The 21,211-nt window shown below is 48.0% G+C and overlaps 1 protein-coding gene across 1 annotated transcript in view; it reads right to left on the bottom strand.

Moving 5' to 3' along the window:
- Nucleotides 1–9,707: 9,707 nt before the first annotated feature.
- ACADSB (acyl-CoA dehydrogenase short/branched chain) overlaps nucleotides 9,708–21,211 on the bottom strand; it is a 105,265-nt gene continuing 93,761 nt past the window's right edge. Inside the window, exon 11 of the mRNA XM_075348512.1 lies at nucleotides 9,708–11,375. Coding sequence (XP_075204627.1) covers nucleotides 11,305–11,375 — 71 coding nt within the window. The 3' untranslated portion in view covers nucleotides 9,708–11,304. The remainder of the gene's footprint in view (nucleotides 11,376–21,211) is intronic.

Raw genomic sequence — 21,211 nt, forward strand, 5'->3', positions numbered from 1 at the left:
CTAACGGATTCCTTTTAACTAAAACATAAACAGTTGTGTAGGAGGCTTAGTAGTCAAACTCTGCTAAAAGGGTGAGGTTCTGGAAGACAGTCATGTCATGGGACAAACATAGTGTCTAGGCTGAGCACAGCAGCAAGACGCCATTTACAGTACGATGTACGGTGAGAGCCATTGTAAAAGCTTCATCTTGCACCTTTTCAGGTCGTCTATTGTGGATTTTGACGTGTGTTTAGGATCATTATCCATTTGTAGAAGCCATCCTCTTTTCAACTCCACATTTTTTTTTTTTTACAGATGGTGTTATGTTTGCATCAAGAATTTGTTAAAATTTAATTGAATCCATTCTTCTTTGTACCATGAAATGTTCCTAATACCATTGGCTGTAACACATGGAAGCTCCATAGACACAAAAATTCTAATCCCTGGCGGGCCAGCAGAAGGTGAGACTGTCACTTGTACCATCTTGTGTTCTTGCTGGGAATTTACAATATATTTTTTCCTGTTGGTGAACCGATAAGGTCTTACCAGAGTGTGGTTCCATCACCTTTTGTTGTCTGAGTAGTGTTCTGCCCATGAGGAAGGTGTGGAGGCGTTCAGTGGGATGAGTCCTAATCCGTGCGGTCTTTCTATAGACAGCCAGGCTAGCAGACGAGGGCACTGACTGAGAGTACTCACTTCCTCGATCAGGAAGAGGTTGGAGTGAGGCTCACAGACGGCCTCCCCACACCTGTTATTTTGGGGAATGAGCAGCACCCTGATGCGGGTCCTTCTGCTACCTCTTCCGTGGATAACCCACATCACCCGCCTCCATCATCCTCCTTAATACTGTCAACAATACTGCATTCACCTAACCAGACTGTGGCCATTCACTGGGGCGACATAGATTGTAAGGAGTTAAGGGAAGCCCAACGCACTTGCCTGCAGTACGGCTGCCCAACCTGGGGGAGTAAATCAGAGGGACGTGTATAGATGGGAGCCTCTTTTGCTGACCTCACCACTAAAAGGGCAAAAATCATGGAAATGCAGGTGGCCTATCCTGACAAGAGGACAGGGATGATCGGCGGCCTGTCACACCTGGCAGCCCTGTCAACAGCGACCGTTGCCAGGATCCAGCAATTTTCCAGAGCCAATTAAAAAGGAGGATTAATGTGACGACTCACTTGTATGGGGGGGGCAAACTTCCTAATTAGGCCAGACATATCGTTCCTTTGTTTGGTAAAGAGAAGTTAGCCATAGCTTCATGTCAGACTGACCGGAGCCCTGTTGTCTGTTAAATGTGGATTGTCTCAGCCTTTTTGGCTACATAATTCAGAGAAAAAGTATGCAGTATGATTGAATTAGTGGCCAATGAGAGAACAGCTATCTGCTACCAATCCAGTAAGACACAATACCCTGAAATTAAAACTGGGGGGTGTAAAAAGGGGCCTTGCTCCTGTCACCCGATTCATTCATTCTACAGGACTTCAGCATAAGTTTCACGGTTCTAGCTGGAGGATCACAGAACTGCTTCACTGCTCAACACTGAGCCCACAACTTTGCTTGGAGAACTCAGGTTAGGACAATTTGGTCGACTGGCTACATATCTTGCTTTCCTTGGTCAGCTTCAAGTTTCCTGCTATCTTATCTCAGTGGGTGCCTGTTAAAAGTGGGATTCTGCTGACTGGCATAGTTGGCCCTGGAAATCCTGAAGAATCTAATCACTGGTGAGCCAGTGGAAGGGTGAGACTCTGTCATTTGTACCATCTTGTGTTCTTGCTGGGAATGTACAATATGTTTTTGCCTGTTAGTGAACCAATAAATTATTACCCATGCCTGGTTCCCTCATCCGGTGTTGTCTGAGTAGTGTTCTGCCCACGGGGAAGCAGGGCGAGCGTTCAGTGGAATGAGCCCTGGTCCATGTGGTCTTTCTGAAGACAGCCAAGCCAGCAGACTAGAGCACCCACTGACTCATGTCTCCACAACAACCCAAAAGCACAATTGAACCATCGCCATGTTTAATAGTTGGCAAGATGTTCTTTTCCTGAAATTGTCCCCTTTTTTCACACATACCCTTGATCATTGTGTACAGAGTTCTATTTTAAAGGGAACCTGTCATCACTTTTTTACCCTATAAGCTGTGGCCACCACTACTGGGCTCTTATATATAGAATTCTAATATGCTGTATATAAGAGCTCAGGCCGCTGTGTAGAACATAAAAAACACTTTATAATACTTACCTAAACCGGTCGCTGCGCTGAATGTGGCTCAGATGGGCGTATTCGTCATCCGGTGCCTGCGCCGCCTCTTTCGGCCATCTTCATCCTCCTTCTGAAGCCGTGTGCGCGGTGCATGACGCGTCTACGTCATACACACTCGCCGGTCCCGTGCATGCGTACTACAATACTTTGATCTGCCCTGCTCAGGGCAGATCAAAGTGCGCCTGCTCAGGACCTGAATGCTGGCGAGTGTGTATAACGTTGGACGCGTCATGCACCCCGGCTTCAGAAGACAGAGGCGGCAACAAGGATGGCTGAAAGAGGCATCGCCGGCACCGAAGGACGAAGACGCACATCTGAGCCACATCCACCACAGCGACCGGTTTATGTGAGTATTATAAAGTGTTTTTTATGTTGTACACAGCAGCCTGGGCTCTTATATACAGCATGTTAGAATGCTGTATATAAGAGCCCAGTGGTGCTGGCCGCAGCTTATAGGGCAAACAAGTGATGACAGGTTTCCTTTAACCTCATCGGCCCACAGGAATTGGTTGCAAACTGCATCGGGCTTGTTTAGATGATATTGTACATACTTCTGATGTGGAGGACACAATAGGTTTTTTTGATGACTCTTCCGTGAAGGCCATATTTGTGCAGGTGTCTCTGAACAGTAAAACAATGTACCACAACTCCAGAGTCTGCCAAATCTTCCTGAAGGTCTTTTGTAGTCAAGCAGGGGTTCCGATTTGCCGCTCTAGCAATCCTACAAGCAGCTTTCACAGAAATTTTGCTTTGTCTTCCAGACCTTATCTTGACCTCCACTGTTCCTGATAACTGCTATTTCTTAATTACATTTCAAAGTGAGGAAAGGGCAACTTAAAAACGCTTTGCTAACTTCTTATAGCCTTTTCCTGCTTTGTAGGCCTCCACCACTCCTTTTCAGAGTGCTAGGCAGCTGCTTAGAACAAACCATGGCTGCTGTTATTTGGCACAAGATTAGAGGCGGCTAGGTTTTTACAAGCTGTGAAATCTGCATCACTTCGCCTTTCCTAATGATGATGGTAAACAAGTGATAACTGTAAAAGGCTAATTAAGGTTTGATTCCTTGGTCAAAATTATCTGAGCATACAAATCTCCAAGGGTAAGCTAACTTATGCATTGGCCTATTTTCCTTTTTGAATTTTTTCAAATGTAAAAGATGAAAATATATATATTTTTGCCTAAAATATAAAGGAAATGTGTCATCTTTAACTTTATGCCTTATAGAGATAATTTCATATTCAACATTTTTAAAGGGAACCAACCAGCAGAATTTTGCTACATAAAGTAAAGCCAGTGCCACACTGACTGTAGGAAGCTGAATTCAACGATGCCTTTAGTTCACAGATTGCATGCTTGATTGCTGAAAAATCTTTAATCCAAGTTACAGAAATGCACCGCTTGTTTGATTGGTGTGTGCATCGGGCGGGACCATGTGGGTCAGGTCTTGCGTTATTTATCCGCCCCTGTATGCTAACCTGGACTTTATCCCCCCGTCACCCCCTTCTCCCTTAAAGGGAACCTGTCATCAGAAATTTACCTGTAAACCTAAAAGTTTCCCCCTCTGCAGCACCTGGGCTGCATTCTAGCAAGCTTCCTATAGTTTTTGTGGCCCCTTTTATACCAAAATAAATACTTTATAAACTTGTACCTTTTCGTATGTAAATTTTGTAAATCGTCCATGGGGGCGGGCTCTCTGGGATCCGTTGCTGTTCCTCCAGCAGATTTACGCCGCCCCCGAACGCTGAATTTCAAACCTCAGGATGCCGCCCCTGGGCGCCCGTGGTCCCGCGCATGCGCTGTGCGACTGTAGCGGTGCCGAGCACTGTGTGCACGTGCGACCGCTGGTGACTCTTTGCGCAGGCACGAGGTTATGGGTGGCGCTGTGAGTGTCATCAGCAAGTGCCGCCCATAACCTCGTGACCGCACTTTCCCCTTTGCCTCCTGCGTTCTGCGCAAGCGTCCCCTCGTAACCTGTGGTGGCCTGATCCGCTCCTCCCATCTATTTCCTGCTGCAGGGCAAGATGGGAAAGGTGACGTCGGATCATTTGGCCAGCGCTTGCGCAGAACGCAGGAGGCAAAGGGGAGAGCGCGGCCACGGTATTATGGGCGGGCACTTGCAATGCAATCACAGCGCCGCCCATAATATCGTGCCTGCGACCACGTCACCAGCAGTCCTCGCGTGCACGGGACCTCGGGCGCTGTGGGCGGCGTCCTGATCTATGAAATGAAGCAATGGGGGACGGCGTAAACCAGAAGGAGGGACAGTAACCGACACCACACGGCCCGCCCACATGGAGAATTTACAAGAATTGCAGGCAAAAAGGTACAACTTTATAAAGTGTTTTATTTGGTTTAAAAGGGGGCACAAAAAGTACAGGAAGCTTGCTAGAATGCAGCCCAGGAGCTGCAGAGGGGTAATCTTTTAGATTTAAAGCTCAATTTCTGATGACAGGTTTCCTTTAAGTCCGACATGTGCACAGTAGCATTGGGAAGTATTTACACTGTGTTCCAAATTATTATGCAAAAAAAGTTTAGGAGTGATAAGGTCAGAAATGTTTTGTCATTTAAACTCATTGCTGGTGATGGTGTCAGGGCTCTTTATATCACTGAAAGCAATTGCAGACACCTGTGCACATTAGTTTGGCAGTTGTGTCCAAATAAAGGCAAGACTACATAAGAAGGCTGTTCCACATTATTAAGCAGCCTACATTTTTTGCCAAAATGGGAAAGAAAAAGGATGTGTCGGCTGCTGAGAAGCAACAAATTGTGGAGTTTTTAGGTCAAGGCATGACCACAATCAACATTGCCAAGACACTTCATCGTGATCATCGCACAATCCAGAAGTATGTAGCTGATTCACAGCACACGCGTGTGCGTGCTGATAAGGAGAAATTGAGGACTCTTTCCAACAGGCAATTGCGTCAGGTTAAAAGAGCAGCTTCTAAAATGCCTTGTCATACCAGCAGACAAGTTTTTGAAGCTGAAATAAATTTTAAGTGAGATTTTTTTTATCATAAAAAATCCTCAACAAACCAGCGCTGATAAGGTGTTTTTTTTTGTTTATATTTTATTTTATTGCTATCCTTGTTTTAGACACAGATTTATTCAACAATATTATTCACACAATAAGACCGAAAAAACACAAAATAAGAATACACCACATAAAATTAAAATAAAAATAAAATTGATTTATAGTGCAGCAATCAAATACCAGATGTCTGGTTGCAATGCCCCAACCGGTGGCAGAAAACTATTGAGTCTAGTATAATATATTAGATGATGCTTCAAGGCATATGATGTTTATTGCCAATTGATACTATCACTGCAACACGATTTTTCAGATACCTGGAGAGTTTTTTTCCCCCAATCCGTAAGCAAAAAAGTTTGTGATAGGGGCTTAGAATATAAGCAGCAATTTCAGCATTCCAAGTGCCTTTAAATAAATTTGAAAATACTGCACTCCAGGATTATAGCGATAATGAGGTAGAGCCCCAGCTCATCAAAGTGTTCCAATAGGAGTTTACCTGCGATCAAGTTCAGGCATCAAACTTCCATATACTGGGTAACTGTATGATACTTTCTCCTCCTGGAGATATAAAGTCGTTTCCGTGCAGGGGTCTCCTATTTGCGCTCCTAGACCAAGCGGAGCAGAGCCGACAAAGCACTATTTTTGTGCTGGTTCTCAGGGCGGTAGAAACAAGCACGCAGCTTCTCCTGCTCCTTCAGTGACAGCCCGGGCGTTCACCACGTACAAGGCTGGATAATTTCACAAGGGGAAGAGGCTACTAGGTTACACTTCACCTCACAAGGTGAGCTGAGCAAAAGTCCAGATCCGACGCGCGTTTCGGGGGCGTTACCAGTCCCCTTCCTCAAGGATAGCTCAGCTGTTAATTTTGATGCTACTTATACACAGATTTAATAAGATTTAATTGCACAAATGATCACCTTCACTAATTACAAAACACTAGCCTACTTCGGTATAAAGAACCGCATATAATATGGACTAGTGCAAAGGTTTTTTATTATATACGTTCCCCAAACGCACTACATAGTGGTAATGATACATTTAGGGGATCCATAAATATATTATTTATACCTTAATATATATAAAAAAATGTTTAAAAAGTATATATAAATATGCATGAAAAACCGTTATATATAACCATAAGAACAAATTTTAAAATTTACTATAGAGGCAGAAGAATTTTTTGAAATAGTAGTAATTTCTAAAGGAGTTCATTTATCGGTTAATTTATCTTATACATAGAGTCCAATATTTTATATATACTTTTTATGTTTTTGTATATGTATATTTTCATAATTTACATTATTATTTACTCTATTTTTATTTATATTTAATCCTCAGTATATATAATGCCCATATTTTAGTGTTTTAATACATAATTATTTATCTAACTATATTACAAGACAACTGCCTTATAGCTTTTATTTAATTTAATATGACCCATAATCTATATATACAGGGCCATAAATTTTTAATCATTATAAACTTTATAGGATACCATATAAATATAAAAATATATAAAAAATAAAAAATTTATTAAAACATTACCACTAGAAATGTTTATTAAGATCCATAATTTAAATAAAAACCTCTTATCAGCCCTGGTTTGTTGAGGATTTTTTATGATAAAAAAACTCACTTAAAATTTATTTCTGATTCCAGGCAAATTAAAGGGGATATTTTGCCTAAAACCTAGCTGCAGATTTAATGGTTATTGGGGTCAAGCGCTAACAATTGTCTATAGACAACTTGGTATAAAGTTTTTGAAGCTGCTGGTGCCTCCAACGTCCCCCGAACAACAAGATGCAGGGTCCTTCAGAGGTTTGCAGCTGTGCATAAGCCATCCTGTCGCCACCTCTATCCACTGCACACAAGCAGAAACGGCTCTAGTGGCCAAACCATACATGAAGACTGACTTCCAAACTGTTTTGTTCACCGATGAGTGCCGTGCAACGCTCGATGGTCCAGATGGATGGAGTGGAGGATGCCTGGTTGATGGACACCCCATGAAAACACGGCTAAGGCGCCAACAAGGAGGAGGTGGAGTAATGTTTTGGGCTAGAATCATGGGGAGAGAGATTGTCAGCCCCTTTAGGATCCCTGTAGGGGTAAAGATGAACTCCTTAATCTATGTGGAGTTTCTTAAACAGCACTTTCTGCCATGGTTCAGGAGGAAGAACCGTGCATTTCGCAGCAAGATCATTTTCATGCATGATAATGCACCGTCTCATGCTGCAAATAACACATCTGCATCTCTGGCTGCTATGGGCATAAAAGAGGACAAACTTATGGTGTGGCCACCATCTTCCCCTGACCTCAACCCCATTGAGAACCTCTGGAGCATCATCAAAAGGAGTGTCTATGATGGCGGGAGGCCGTTCACATCTAAGCAACAGCTCTGGGAGGGTATTCTGTCCACATGCAAAACAATTGAAGCACAAACCATCCAAAAACTGACAAATTCAATGGATGAGAGAGTTCAGAAGCTTCTTTCAAACAAGGGGTCCTATGTGCAAATGTAACATCACCTAGAATTAAGTTTTGACTTGAAAACTGTTTGATTTCATTTTGTAATAAGCTGATAATGCTTAGAATTTCACAATTCACCATTTTGTTTTTCAAAATAAAAATAAAAAGGTTGAAAACTCTGCTGCGCATAATAATTTGGAACATGCATTTTGAGTGCATTTTGAGTGTTTATTATTTTTAAAAATATACTGTTTTCATAGGCAGTTTGATCAAAAACATTTAATTTATACTCGATTAGTAGATGACTGGAAAATAACAATGACTGCAATTCATATAGTTAATTTAGGAAAATATGAGAAAATATTTTTTGCATAATAATTTGGAACACAGTGTAATCAACTCTTCACTAATATAGCGTCAGAGTCAAAGCCTGCGCATAGCGCTATCTCTGGCGCCATCTTATTGAAGGCAGTCTCCTCCTGCTTCCTAGTCTGTTGCCCATGGTGGCGCATACTCCCTCACATCCTTTTCCCTCTTCAAGACCACAGGAGTGCGCGCGGTCACAATTAGAAGAGGAGTCCGCCTAACAGCAGAAGCTCACCGCGTGCGAAGCAGACGAGATGCTTGGAATCAAACCTCCCTCGGCAACAGCATTGGACACATAGGAAGCAGGAGGAGACAATCTTCAATAAGATGGTGCCGGAGATAGCATTATGCGCAGACGCAGCCTCCGAAGCCATCTTAGTGAAGAGTTGCTGAAATACTTCCCAATGTTACTGCGCATGTGCCGGATATAAAGTAAAGTCATCAATATTGCATTGGTGAGAGTCTGACTATGGACGTCTTCTCCAATCATCTGTATGAAGTGGCTGCAAAGATCTGAATTCAGGGTGCCGACAGTCCGACCACCACAATATAATATTGATGGCTTCTCCTACTGTATGCAAATTCTTACAGATTAAGTTGTATCACCTGTCTCCTCCAGATCAATGAGTGTAAAGGCCACTTCACACAACGAGATCGCTAACGACATCGTTGCTGTGACGAAACAACGACTTCACCAATGATCTTGTTACACGTACCAACGATCCGCCTCCTGCTGTGATATCGTTGGTTGTTGCTGAATGTCCTGGGCCATTTTTAGCTCGTTGGAGTCCTGCTAGGCAGGATGGAGCTGTATGTTTGACATCTACCAACGATCTCGTTAACGACCTAGATGAATGAAAACTTAAAGTGTGACACGTAGGTGTGTAGTTGCGTCACCTTTTCCGCGTCCCCTCTGCACCGATTGGTTTGCGCTGAGAACAGTACTGCGTTCTGATTGGGTACCGCTTCATGCTTTGTTCCTTTTTGAGACTTGCTTTGAGGATAGAACCTGCGACGACACCCGGATTCATTCGTACTTTGTTCCCGGTTGCTTGCTTGCTTTTTGGATCGAAGCTGCATCTGCACCCGGATTCATTCGTACTTTGTTCCCGGTTGCTTGCTTGCTTTTTGGATCAAAGTTGCCTTCTAGGCCGGCCGCCTAATCAGAACGCAGTATTGGCCACCAATCGGAGCGGAGGGGTGTGGAAAAGGCGACGCATATGCACGCCTACGTGGCTTACAGCGTCAAACACTACGCCCCTATTCGAGGTCGGAATCGTTACATAGCTGCTGTGTGACAGGGTCCTAACGACCAATGAGATCGTTATACAGGTCGCTGCATCGTTACTAAAGTCGTTGGGAAAAGGACTGTGTGACATCTCACCAACGATATAACAACGATCTGGAAACTGTGACGTAGTAACGATCTCGTTATGTGTGACTGGACCATAACAGTACAATGTGTGGGGATCCCTGGAATGTTCAAATCTACAAAGAATTATTTACTTTAACTTTGCTCACGTTTGCAAATAATTAATTTAACATGATTTTTTTTGTTATTTTTTTTAAAAGTTTCAACTATAAATCAAAAGAAATCTTAAATCAGACATTTATAAGATTCACCACAATAATTTATTTACAGATACAGACCTCACAGCCGCCATTATTAAACAGTAATTTGATCTGGTTTGAAGGGATATTACAATTCAACAAACACTTGTAACTTCGAGTCCAATTCCTGCTCTTCATTCATTCGTATGCGTGAGGAGGAGGTGTGGCTTATATTACTCCACCCCTCCGCACAGACCGGGTGGTCTAAACCACACCCCAACATTTGGTCCTCAGAAAATAGAAGGGACCCAGAGAATAACAACTTTAGTTTTGATCTGTGGATTTTAGCAAACTTGGCGGAATCTGTGCACACTGACAAACATAGAGACATTTTTTTTTCATTATTATTTGTTAGTGTCCGTATACAAGGGTTCATGAAGACAACCGTGTTGTAAATGGATGCCATCATTCATGACCAAAGGGATCAGCTTTCAGCTCTGGTTCATGTAAGGATAGCATGAGTGGAGGATCCCTCTCCTCTATGTGTCCATGTCCATGGATGTCCATGTGCCCTATTTGGGACTTCATTATTGGGAACCTGTCAGGTGCAATATGCACCCAGAACCATGAGCAGTTCTGGGTGCATATCTCTAATCCCTGCCTAACCGTCCCTGTATCTAGTAGCATAGATAAAGATCTTAAGAAAAAGTATTTCTAAAGATCTTTTATGATATGCAAATAAGCGCAGGGACTAGTCACAAGGGCGTTAGTTGCTGCACTTATTCCGCCCTCTTAGCATGTTCGCACAACCACAGGGCGCCCATTGCCCAGTGTCGACGGGCATACCTGTGCCCGTTGTTACATCAGACGCCGGGTTCAGGTTCAGTGTGCATGATCACAATGCCCCACATTTCTTATCATGAGCACTGACCCTAAACTCTGCATCTGAAGCGGTGACAACGGACACTGTATGCCCGTCACCACTGATGATTATGCACAGCAATGGGTATTGAATAGCATGTTAGCACACTCCTGTGGGAGGGCTGACATGATAAGAGGGCGGAATGAGCCCAGGATGTAACACCCTTGTGACTAGTCCCTGCACTCATTAGCATATCATAAAGGATCTTTAGAAATACTTTTTCTAAAGATCTAGGCTACTAGATACAGAGACAGTTAGGCAGGGATTAGCAATATGCAACCAGAACTGCTGGTGGCTCTGGGTGCATATTGCACCTGACAGGTTCACTTTAAGGTATGGACATTAAAAAGAAAAATCCCATAAGTTCCTTTGTTCCAAAGGCTCGCTGACCAGGAAAATAAAATAAAGAATAATAGTAAAAGAGTGCAAGTCATACCTTAAATTTAAAAAAATCCTCAAACTTCACCCAAATCTTCTATATGGGGTAAAATGTAGATATCCTTGCATGAGATGCACAGCAGTAACTTGATTGTACTTACTATGAGACCTACCTACCATTAACTCATAGAGCAGAATACAGGGTAAATTGCTGAGGTTGTGGCAATGATCGGGGTATTGGTTCAATTAATGAGGATTCTGCATTGATACAGATGTGGACAATCATGGTTGAGAACCCAGTATCTCCTCTTAGGTGATAGACCCGAGGGCAGACATGATGCTGGAACGCGGCTCTTCAGTATTCCTGATCGATGAATTTGGCTATTGTGCTCAGCTGGATGTTGGAGGTTCCCTCGTATATTGTACCTGGACGACACAATTCACAAATATTATAGTTAAGAAAGATATACAAAATGTTTCCAAGTACATAAAAATCAAAGGTATGAAGCAAAGTGTTCGCCTCTGTTCACATGACGTTAGGAGCATTCATTTAGCGCAAACACTATGTGTAGATGCAAAAGACATCTATCATATACAAGTAAAAAAAGAAGGGAATTTTGTTTACTTACCGTAAATTCCTTTTCTTCTAGCTCCAATTGGGAGACCCAGACAATTGGGTGTATAGCTATGCCTCCGGAGGCCACACAAAGTATTACACTAAAAGTGTAAAGCCCCTCCCCTTCAGCCTATACACCCCCCGTGCTGCCACGGGCTCCTCAGTTTTGGTGCAAAAGCAAGAAGGAGGAAAAAATTATAAACTGGTTTAAAGTAAATTCAATCCGAAGGAATATCGGAGAACTGAAACCATTCAACGTGAACAACATGTGTACACAAAAACAGGGGCGGGTGCTGGGTCTCCCAATTGGAGCTAGAAGAAAAGGAATTTACGGTAAGTAAACAAAATTCCCTTCTTCTTTGGCGCTCCATTGGGAGACCCAGACAATTGGGACGTCCAAAAGCAGTCCCTGGGTGGGTAAATAATACCTCAGAATAGAGCCGTAACGGCTCCGTCCTACAGGTGGGCAACCGCCGCCTGAAGGACTTGCCTACCTAGGCTGGCATCTGCCGAAGCATAGGTATGCACCTGATAGTGTTTCGTGAAAGTGTGCAGGCTCGACCAGGTAGCTGCCTGACACACCTGCTGAGCCGTAGCCTGGTGTCGCAAGGCCCAGGACGCTCCCACGGCCCTGGTAGAATGGGCCTTCAGCCCTGAGGGAACCGGAAGCCCCGAGGAACGATAAGCTTCGAGAATTGGTTCCTTGATCCACCGAGCCAGGGTTGATTTGGAAGCTTGTGTCCCTTTACGCTGGCCAGCGACAAGGACAAAGAGTGCATCCGAGCGGCACAGGGGCGCCGTACGAGAAATGTAGACTCTGAGTGCTGTCACCAGATCTAACAAGTGCAAATCATTTTCACACTGGTGAACTGGATGAGGGCAAAAAGAAGGTAAGGAGATATCCTGATTGAGATGAAAGGGGGATACCACCTTAGGGAGGAATTCCGGAACCGGACGCAGAACCACCTTGTCCTGGTGAAACACCAGGAAAGGAGCTTTGCATGACAACGCTGCTAGCTCAGACACTCTCCGAAGTGAAGTGACTGCTACTAGAAAAACCACTTTCTGCGAAAGGCGTGCGAGCGAAATATCCCTCATTGGCTCGAACGGTGGTTTCTGAAGAACCATCAGCACCCTGTTCAGATCCCAGGGTTCTAACGGACGCTTGTAAGGAGGGACGATGTGACAAACCCCTTGCAGGAACGTGCGTACCTGTGGGAGTCTGGCCAGGCGCTTCTGAAAAAACACAGAGAGCGCAGAGACTTGTCCCTTAAGGGAGCCTAGCGACAAACCCTTTTCCAATCCGGATTGAAGAAAGGACAGAAAAGTGGGCAAGGCAAATGGCCAGGGAGAGAAACCCTGAGCAGAGCACCACGACAGGAATATTTTCCACGTCCTGTGGTAGATCTTGGCGGACGTTGGTTTCCTAGCCTGTCTCATGGTGGCAATGACCTCTTGAGATAATCCTGAAGACGCTAAGATCCAGGACTCAATGGCCACACAGTCAGGTTGAGGGCCGCAGAATTCAGATGGAAAAACGGCCCTTGAGACAGCAAGTCTGGTCGGTCTGGCAGTGCCCACGGTTGGCCGACCGTGAGATGCCACAGATCCGGGTACCACGACCTCCTCGGCCAGTCTGGAGCGACGAGGATGGCGCGGCGGCAGTCGGCCCTGATCTTGCGTAACACTCTGGGCAACAGTGCCAGAGGGGGAAACACATAAGGAAGCTGAAACTGCGACCAATCCTGAACTAAGGCGTCTGCCGCCAGAGCTCTGTGATCTTGAGATCGAGCCATGAATGTTGGGACCTTGTTGTTGTGCCGTGACGCCATTAGGTCGACGTCCGGCATCTTCCAGCGGCAACAGATCTCCTGAAACACGTCCGGGTGAAGGGACCATTCCCCTGCGTCCATGCCCTGGCGACTGAGAAAGTCTGCTTCCCAGTTTTCTACGCCCGGGATGTGAACTGCGGAGATGGTGGAGGCCGTGGCTTCCACCCACATCAAAATCCGCCGGACTTCTTGGAAGGCTTGCCGACTGCGTGTTCCACCTTGGTGGTTGATGTAAGCCACCGCTGTGGAGTTGTCCGACTGAATTCGGATCTGCTTGCCTTCCAGCCACTGCTGGAACGCTTTTAGGGCAAGATACACTGCCCTGATCTCCAGAACATTGATCTGAAGTGAGGACTCTTGCTGAGTCCACGTACCCTGAGCCCTGTGGTGGAGAAAAACTGCTCCCCACCCTGACAGACTCGCGTCCGTCGTGACCACCGCCCAGGATGGGGGTAGGAAGGATTTCCCCTTCGATAATGAGGTGGGAAGAAGCCACCACCGAAGGGAAGCTTTGGTTGCCTGAGAGAGGGAGACGTTCCTGTCTAGGGACGTCGGCATCCTGTCCCATTTGCGTAGGATGTCCCATTGAAGAGGACGCAGGTGAAACTGCGCGAAAGGAACTGCCTCCATTGCTGCCACCATCTTCCCCAGGAAGTGCATGAGGCGCCTCAAGGGGTGTGACCGACCTTGAAGGAGAGATTGCACCCCTGTCTGTAGTGAACGCTGTTTGTCCAGCGGAAGCTTCACTATCGCTGGAAGAGTATGAAACTCCATGCCAAGATATGTCAGCGATTGGACCGGTGTCAGATTTGACTTTGGAAAATTGATGATCCACCCGAAACTCTGGAGAGTCTCCAGAGTAACGTTGAGGCTGTGTTGGCATGCCTCTTGAGAGGGTGCCTTGACCAGCAGATCGTCTAAGTAAGGTATCACCGAGTGACCCTGAGAGTGGAGGACCGCAACTACTGTAGCCATGACCTTGGTGAAAACCCTTGGGGCTGTCGCCAGGCCGAACGGCAGTGCCGCGAACTGAAGGTGTTCGTCTCCTATGGCGAAGCGCAGGAAGCGCTGATGCTCTGGAGCAATCGGTACGTGGAGATAAGCATCTTTGATATCGATCGATGCTAGGAAGAAGGGAATTTTGTTACTTACCGTAAATTCCTTTTCTTCTAGCTCTTATTGGGAGACCCAGACGATTGGGTGTATAGCACTGCCTCCGGAGGCCACACAAAGCAATTACACTAAAAAGTGTAAGGCCCCTCCCCTTCTGGCTATACACCCCCAGTGGGATCACTGGCTCACCAGTTTTAGTGCAAAAGCAAGAAGGAGGAAAGCCAATAACTGGTTTAAACAAATTCTCTCCGAGTAACATCGGAGAACTGAAAACCGTTCAACATGAACAACATGTGTACCCGCAAACAAACCAATAATCCCGAAGGACAACAGGGCGGGTGCTGGGTCTCCCAATAAGAGCTAGAAGAAAAGGAATTTACGGTAAGTAACAAAATTCCCTTCTTCTTCAGCGCTCTATTGGGAGACCCAGACGATTGGGACGTCCAAAAGCTGTCCCTGGGTGGGTAAAGAAATACCTCATGTTAGAGCTGCAAGACAGCCCTCCCCTACGGGGAGGCAACTGCCGCCTGCAGGACTCTTCTACCTAGGCTGGCGTCCGCCGAAGCATAGGTATGCACCTGATAATGTTTGGTGAAAGTGTGCAGACTCGACCAGGTAGCTGCCTGGCACACCTGTTGAGCCGTAGCCTGGTGTCGTAATGCCCAGGATGCACCCACGGCTCTGGTAGAATGGGCCTTCAGCCCTGATGGAACCGGAAGCCCAGCAGAACGGTAGGCTTCAAGAATTGGTTCTTTGATCCATCGAGCCAGGGTGGCCTTAGAAGCCTGCGACCCTTTGCGCTTACCAGCGACAAGGACAAAGAGTGCATCCGAACGGCGCAAGGGCGCCGTGCGGGAAATGTAGATTCTGAGTGCTCTCACCAGATCTAACAAATGTAAATCTTTCTCATACCGATGAACTGCATGAGGACAAAACGAAGGCAAAGAGATATCCTGATTAAGATGAAAAGAGGATACCACCTTCGGGAGAAACTCCTGAATGGGGCGCAGCACAACCTTGTCCTGGTGGAAGACCAGGAAGGGAGCCTTGGATGATAGTGCTGCCAGCTCAGACACTCTCCGAAGAGATGTGATCGCTACCAGAAAAGCCACTTTCTGTGATAGTCTAGAAAGTGAAACCTCCCTCAGAGGCTCGAAGGGCGGCTTCTGGAGGGCAACTAGTACCCTGTTCAGATCCCATGGATCTAACGGCCGCTTGTACGGGGGTACGATATGGCAAACCCCCTGTAGGAACGTGCGCACCTTAGGAAGGCGTGCCAAACGCCTCTGAAAAAAGACGGATAGCGCCGAGACCTGACCTTTAAGGGAGCCGAGCGACAAACCTTTTTCTAACCCAGATTGCAGGAAAGAAAGAAAGGTAGGCAATGCAAATGGCCAGGGAGACACTCCCTGAGCAGAAGACCAGGATAAGAATATCCTCCACGTTCTGTGGTAGATCTTAGCGGACGTGGGCTTCCTAGCCTGTCTCATGGTGGCAACGACCCCTTGGGACAATCCTGAAGACGCTAGGATCCAGGACTCAATGGCCACACAGTCAGGTTCAGGGCCGCAGAATTCCGATGGAAAAACGGCCCTTGGGACAGTAAGTCTGGTCGGTCTGGGAGTGCCCACGGTTGGCCGACCGTGAGCTGCCACAGGTCCGGATACCACGCCCTCCTCGGCCAGTCTGGGGCGACAAGTATGACGCGGCTGCAATCGGATCTGATCTTGCGTAGCACTCTGGGCAAGAGTGCCAGAGGTGGAAACACATAAGGGAGCCGGAACTGCGACCAATCTTGCACTAGGGCATCTGCCGCCAGCGCTCTTTGATCGCGAGACCGTGCCATGAAGGTTGGGACCTTGTTGTTGTGCCGTGACGCCATTAGGTCGACGTCCGGCACCCCCCAGCGGCGACAGATTTCCTGAAACACGTCTGGGTGAAGGGACCATTCCCCTGCGTCCATGCCCTGGCGACTGAGGAAGTCTGCTTCCCAGTTTTCTACGCCGGGGATGTGAACTGCGGATATGGTGGAGGCTGTGGCTTCCATCCACATCAGAATCCGCCGGACTTCCTGGAAGGCTTGCCGACTGCGTGTCCCCCCTTGGTGGTTGATGTATGCCACCGCTGTGGAGTTGTCCGACTGAATTCGGATCTGCCTTCCTTCCAGCCACTGCTGGAAGGCTAGTAGGGCAAGATACACTGCTCTGATTTCCAGAACATTGATCTGAAGGGTGGACTCCTGCCGAGTCCACGTACCCTGAGCCCTGTGGTGGAGAAAGACTGCTCCCCACCCTGACAGACTCGCGTCTGTCGTGACCACCGCCCAAGACGGTGGTAGGAAGGATCTTCCCTGTGATAATGAGGTGGGAAGAAGCCACCACTGCAGAGAGTCCTTGGCCGTCTGGGAAAGGGAGACTTTCCTGTCCAGGGATGTTGACTTCCCGTCCCATTGGCGGAGAATGTCCCATTGAAGTGGACGCAGATGAAACTGCGCAAACGGAACCGCCTCTATTGCCGCCACCATCTTCCCGAGGAAGTGCATGAGGCGTCTTAAGGAGTGCGACTGACTTTGAAGGAGAGCCTGCACCCCAGTCTGTAGAGACCGCTGCTTGTCCAGCGGAAGCTTCACTATCGCTGAGAGAGTATGAAACTCCATGCCAAGATACGTTAGTGATTGGGTCGGTGACAGATTTGACTTTGGGAAGTTGATGATCCACCCGAACGCCTGGAGAGTCTCCAGTGCAACATTCAGGCTGAGTTGGCATGCCTCTTGAGAGGGTGCCTTGACCAGTAGATCGTCCAAGTAAGGGATCACAGAGTGTCCGTGAGAGTGCAAGACTGCTACCACTGCCGCCATGATCTTGGTGAACACCCGAGGGGCTGTCGCCAGACCAAATGGCAGAGCTACGAACTGAAGATGGTCGTCTCCTATCACGAAGCGTAGAAAGCGTTGGTGCTCTGTAGCAATCGGCACGTGGAGATAAGCATCTTTGATGTCTATTGATGCTAGGAAATCTCCTTGAGACATTGAGGCAATGACTGAGCGGAGGGATTCCATCCGGAACCGCCTGGCGTTCACATGCTTGTTGAGCAGTTTTAGGTCCAGAACAGGACGGAAGGAGCCGTCCTTTTTTGGAACCACAAAGAGATTGGAGTAAAATCCTCGCCCCCGTTCCTGAGGGGGGACAGGGATCACGACTCCTTCTGCTCTTAGAGAGTCCACCGCCTGCCGCATGGCATCTGCTCGGTTGGTGTGGGGAGGTTCTGAAGAACCGAAGTGGAGGCCGAGAACTGAACTCGATTCTGTACCCGCGAGACAAAATGTCTGTTACCCACCGGTCTTTGACCTGTGACAGCCAAATGTCGCAAAAGCGGGAGAGCCTGCCACCGACCGAGGATGCGGAGGGAGGAGGCCGAAAGTCATGAGGTAGCCGCTTTGGAAGCGGTTCCTCCATTTGCTTTCCTGGGGCGTGAGTGAGCCCGCCAGGAATCTGAGCTCCCTTGTTCTTTCTGAGTCCTTTTGGACGAGGAGAATTGGGCCTTGCCCGAGCCTCGAAAGGACCGAAACCTCGACTGCCACTTTTTCTGTTGAGGTTTACTTGCTCTGGGCTGTGGTAAGGAAGAGTCCTTACCCTTGGACTGTTTTATGATTTCAGCCAATGGCTCACCAAACAGTCTGTCTCTAGATAATGGCAAGCTGGTTAAGCATTTTTTGGAACCAGCATCTGCTTTCCAGTCCTTTAACCACAAGGCTCTGCGCAAAACCACAGAATTGGCGGACGCCATAGCGGTACGGCTCGTAGATTCTAGGACAGCATTGATAGCATAGGTCGCAAACGCAGACATTTGCGAAGTTAGGGACGCCATTTGCGGCACTGCTGGATGTATGATAGCATCCACCTGTGCTAAACCAGCTGAAATAGCTTGGAGTGCCCACACGGCCGCGAATGCTGGAGCAAACGACGCGCCGATAGCTTCATAGACAGATTTCAACCAAAGGTCCATCTGTCTGTCGTTGGCATCTTTAAGTGAAGCGCCATCCTCTACTGCGACTATGGATCTAGCCGCAAGCTTGGAAATTGGGGGATCCACCTTTGGACACTGGGTCCAGCGTTTGGCCACCTCAGAGGGAAAAGGATAACGGGTATCCTTAGAACGTTTAGAGAAACGCTTGTCTGCATGAGCGTCGTGTTTCTGGATCGATTCTCTGAAGTCAGAGTGGTCCAAAAAAGCACTTAATTTACGCTTGGGATACAGGAAATGGAACTTCTCCTGCTGTGCAGCTGCCTCCTCTGCAGAAGGGGCTGGGGGAGAAATATCCAACAGTCTATTAATTGCCGATATAAGGTCATTAACCATGGCGTCACCATCAGGGGCATCCAGATTGAGAGGGGCCTCAGGATTAGAATCCTGATCACCGTCCTCAGTCTCATCACAGAGAGACTCTTCTCGCTGAGACCCTGAGCAGTGTGATGACGTGGAGGGTCTTTCCCAGCGAGCTCGCTTAGGCTGCCTGGGACTGTCATCTGAGTCAGAGACTTCAGCCTGTGATGCTTGAGACCCCCTTGAAGTACGGATTAGTTCCAACTGAGGGGGACCGGAGAGCATAGACACAGCAGTGTCCATGGTCTGAGTAACTGGCCTGGACTGCAAGGTCTCCAGGATTTTTGACATAGTCACAGACATTTTATCAGCAAAAACTGCAAAGTCTGTCCCCGTCACCGGGGCAGGGTTCACAGGCGTCTCTGCCTGGGCCACTACCACCATAGGCTCTGGCTGACGGAGTGCCACTGGGACTGAACATTGCATACAATGTGAGTCTTTGGAGCCTGCCGGTAGATCAGCCCCACATGCAGTACAAACAGTGTACACAGCCTGTGCCTTGGCACCCTTGCGTTTTGCGGATGACATGTTGCTGCCTCCTCAGAGCAGTACAGGGTGTCCAGCCAAGAAGCGACCTTACAGTGCAACTATATATATATATATGGTACTAAGAAAAAAGTACACTAATATAACACTGAGGCACCAGTGGGGCCAGCACTAAAGTGCAGCTTACCGCCCGCTTAGGAGCGGGTGTGTGGTCGCCGAAATCCCTTTAGTCTGGGTCTCCCAGAGCCTGCTGCCTTTCCCCAGCCAGACCGCATGTGTAATGGCTGCCGGCGTCCTTGTGGAGAGGGGGGGCGGGCCCTGGGCGTATACAGACGAAGAGCGGGAAGCCTGCTTCCCACTGTGCCTAGTGAGAGGGCTGGAGCATGTAAATAGAGCTCCAGCCCTCGGCGCTGCCAATTGAGCAGCGTCTCTCCCCTACCCTGATTGACAGGGTGGGGGCGGGAACGAAGCGGCGCTAGGCCGCAGAAGCCGGGGGCTAAAGTTAGAAGCGCCGCCGCCGTAAAAGCGCGGTCGGCGCAAAGTCCCCGGCGCACCACAAGTCGCAGCTGCGCCGCCGCTCCAGTAGCGGTCGGCGCAGTAGTTCCCAACATGTAACGTCACTCAGCAAAGCTGCAGTGACCTAACCCCAGCGCACAGCGCTACTGTCCCCGGCGCACTATAACGCTCAGCAAGCCTTGAGAGTGTCCGTGCCTGCCGGGGACACAGAGTACCTGAAAGTTGCAGGGCCTTGTCCCTGAACGGCACTCCCGCTCCAAATCCAGAAGGTTCTCTGGGTCTGTGGATGGAGCCCGGCCTCAGGGCTTGGGGGCCGGCAAGATCCCACTTCCACAGAGCCCACCAGGGGATGTGGAAGGAAAACAGCATGTGGGCTCCAGCCTCTGTACCAGCAATAGGTACCTCAACCTTACAAGCACCACCGCGGGTGAGAAGGGAGCATGCTGGGGGCCCCATATGGGCCCTCTTTTCTTCCATCCGATATAGCCAGCAGCTACTGCTGACTACAAACAGTGGAGCTATGCGTGGATGTCTGACCTCCTTCGCACAAAGCAGAAAACTGGTGAGCCAGTGATCCCACTGGGGGTGTATAGCCAGAAGGGGAGGGGCCTTACACTTTTTAGTGTAATTGCTTTGTGTGGCCTCCGGAGGCAGTGCTATACACCCAATCGTCTGGGTCTCCCAATAGAGCGCTGAAGAAATCTCCTTGGGACATTGAGGCGATGACGGAGCGGAGGGATTCCATCCGGAACCGCCTGGTCATTACGTGTTTGTTGAGCAGTTTTAGATCCAAAACAGGACGGAAAGACCCGTCCTTCTTTGGAACCACAAACAGGTTGGAGTAGAAACCGTGACCCTGTTGCTGAAGAGGAACCGGGACCACCACTCCTTCTGCCTTCAGAATGCCCACCGCCTGCAGAAGAGCCTCGGCTCGCTCGGGAGGCGGAGATGTTCTGAAGAATCGAGTCGGAGGACGAGAGCTGAACTCTATCCTGTAACCGTGAGACAAAATGTCTCTCACCCAACGGTCTTTTACTTGTGGCAGCCAGGTGTCGCAAAAGCAGGAGAGCCTGCCACCGACCGAGGATGCGGTGTGAGGAGGCCGTAAGTCATGAGGAAGCCGCCTTGGTAGCGGCACCTCCGGCGGTCTTTTTAGGGCGTGATTTGGACCGCCATGCGTCGGAGTTCCTCTGATCCTTCTGAGGCCTTTTGGACGAGGAGAATTGGGACCTGCCCGCCCCCCGAAAGGACCGAAACCTCGACTGTCCCCTCCTCTGTTGGGGTGTTTTTGGTTTGGCCTGGGGTAAGGATGTTTC

This window comes from Anomaloglossus baeobatrachus, chromosome 5 (genome assembly GCF_048569485.1).
Source record: "Anomaloglossus baeobatrachus isolate aAnoBae1 chromosome 5, aAnoBae1.hap1, whole genome shotgun sequence".
Classification (NCBI taxonomy): domain Eukaryota; kingdom Metazoa; phylum Chordata; class Amphibia; order Anura; family Aromobatidae; genus Anomaloglossus; species Anomaloglossus baeobatrachus.